At 67.6% G+C, this 516-nt stretch overlaps 1 protein-coding gene across 1 annotated transcript in view; it reads left to right on the top strand.

The window, feature by feature from the left end:
• The window catches only part of CDK5R2 (cyclin dependent kinase 5 regulatory subunit 2), an 11388-nt gene extending 10955 nt beyond the window's left edge, over positions 1 to 433 (top strand). The window contains exon 4 of the mRNA XM_009275023.1: positions 5 to 433. Within this exon, the coding sequence (XP_009273298.1) occupies positions 5 to 433 (429 nt within the window). The remainder of the gene's footprint in view (positions 1 to 4) is intronic.
• Positions 434 to 516: the final 83 nt, after the last annotated feature.

Below are 516 nucleotides of genomic sequence, written 5' to 3'. Positions count from 1 at the left end.
GAAGGAGCTGAGCCCCGGCGAGCTCATCTCCTGGTTCCGCAGCGTGGACCGCTCGCTGCTGCTGCAGGGCTGGCAGGACCAGGGCTTCATCACCCCGGCCAACCTGGTGTTCGTCTACCTGCTGTGCCGGGAAGCGCTGCGGGGCGAAGACATCGGGAGCCAGGCCGAGCTGCAGGCCACCTTCCTCACCTGCCTCTATCTCGCCTACTCCTACATGGGCAACGAGATCTCCTACCCGCTCAAGCCCTTCCTGGTGGAGGGCGACAAGGGGCGCTTCTGGGAGCGCTGCCTGGGCATCATCCAGCGCCTCAGCGCCAAGATGCTGCGAATCAACGCGGACCCGCACTACTTCACGCAACTCTTCCAGGACCTCAAGAGCGAGGGCGAGGGCGGAGACGGGTCCAAGCACTGGACGATCAGCCTGGACCGCTAGGGAGGTACCGGGCCCCCGGCGCCGGGGGCGGAAGGGGCCACGCACCGAGGGGCGGGGGAGGCGAAGGACTGCCGGATTCCCCA

Source organism: Aptenodytes forsteri, unplaced genomic scaffold, assembly GCF_000699145.1.
Source record: "Aptenodytes forsteri isolate BGI_AS27 unplaced genomic scaffold, ASM69914v1 Scaffold255, whole genome shotgun sequence".
Lineage (NCBI taxonomy): Eukaryota > Metazoa > Chordata > Aves > Sphenisciformes > Spheniscidae > Aptenodytes > Aptenodytes forsteri.
The sequence above is the reverse complement of the archived record's forward strand: the minus strand, read 5'-3'. Positions and strand labels throughout refer to the sequence as shown.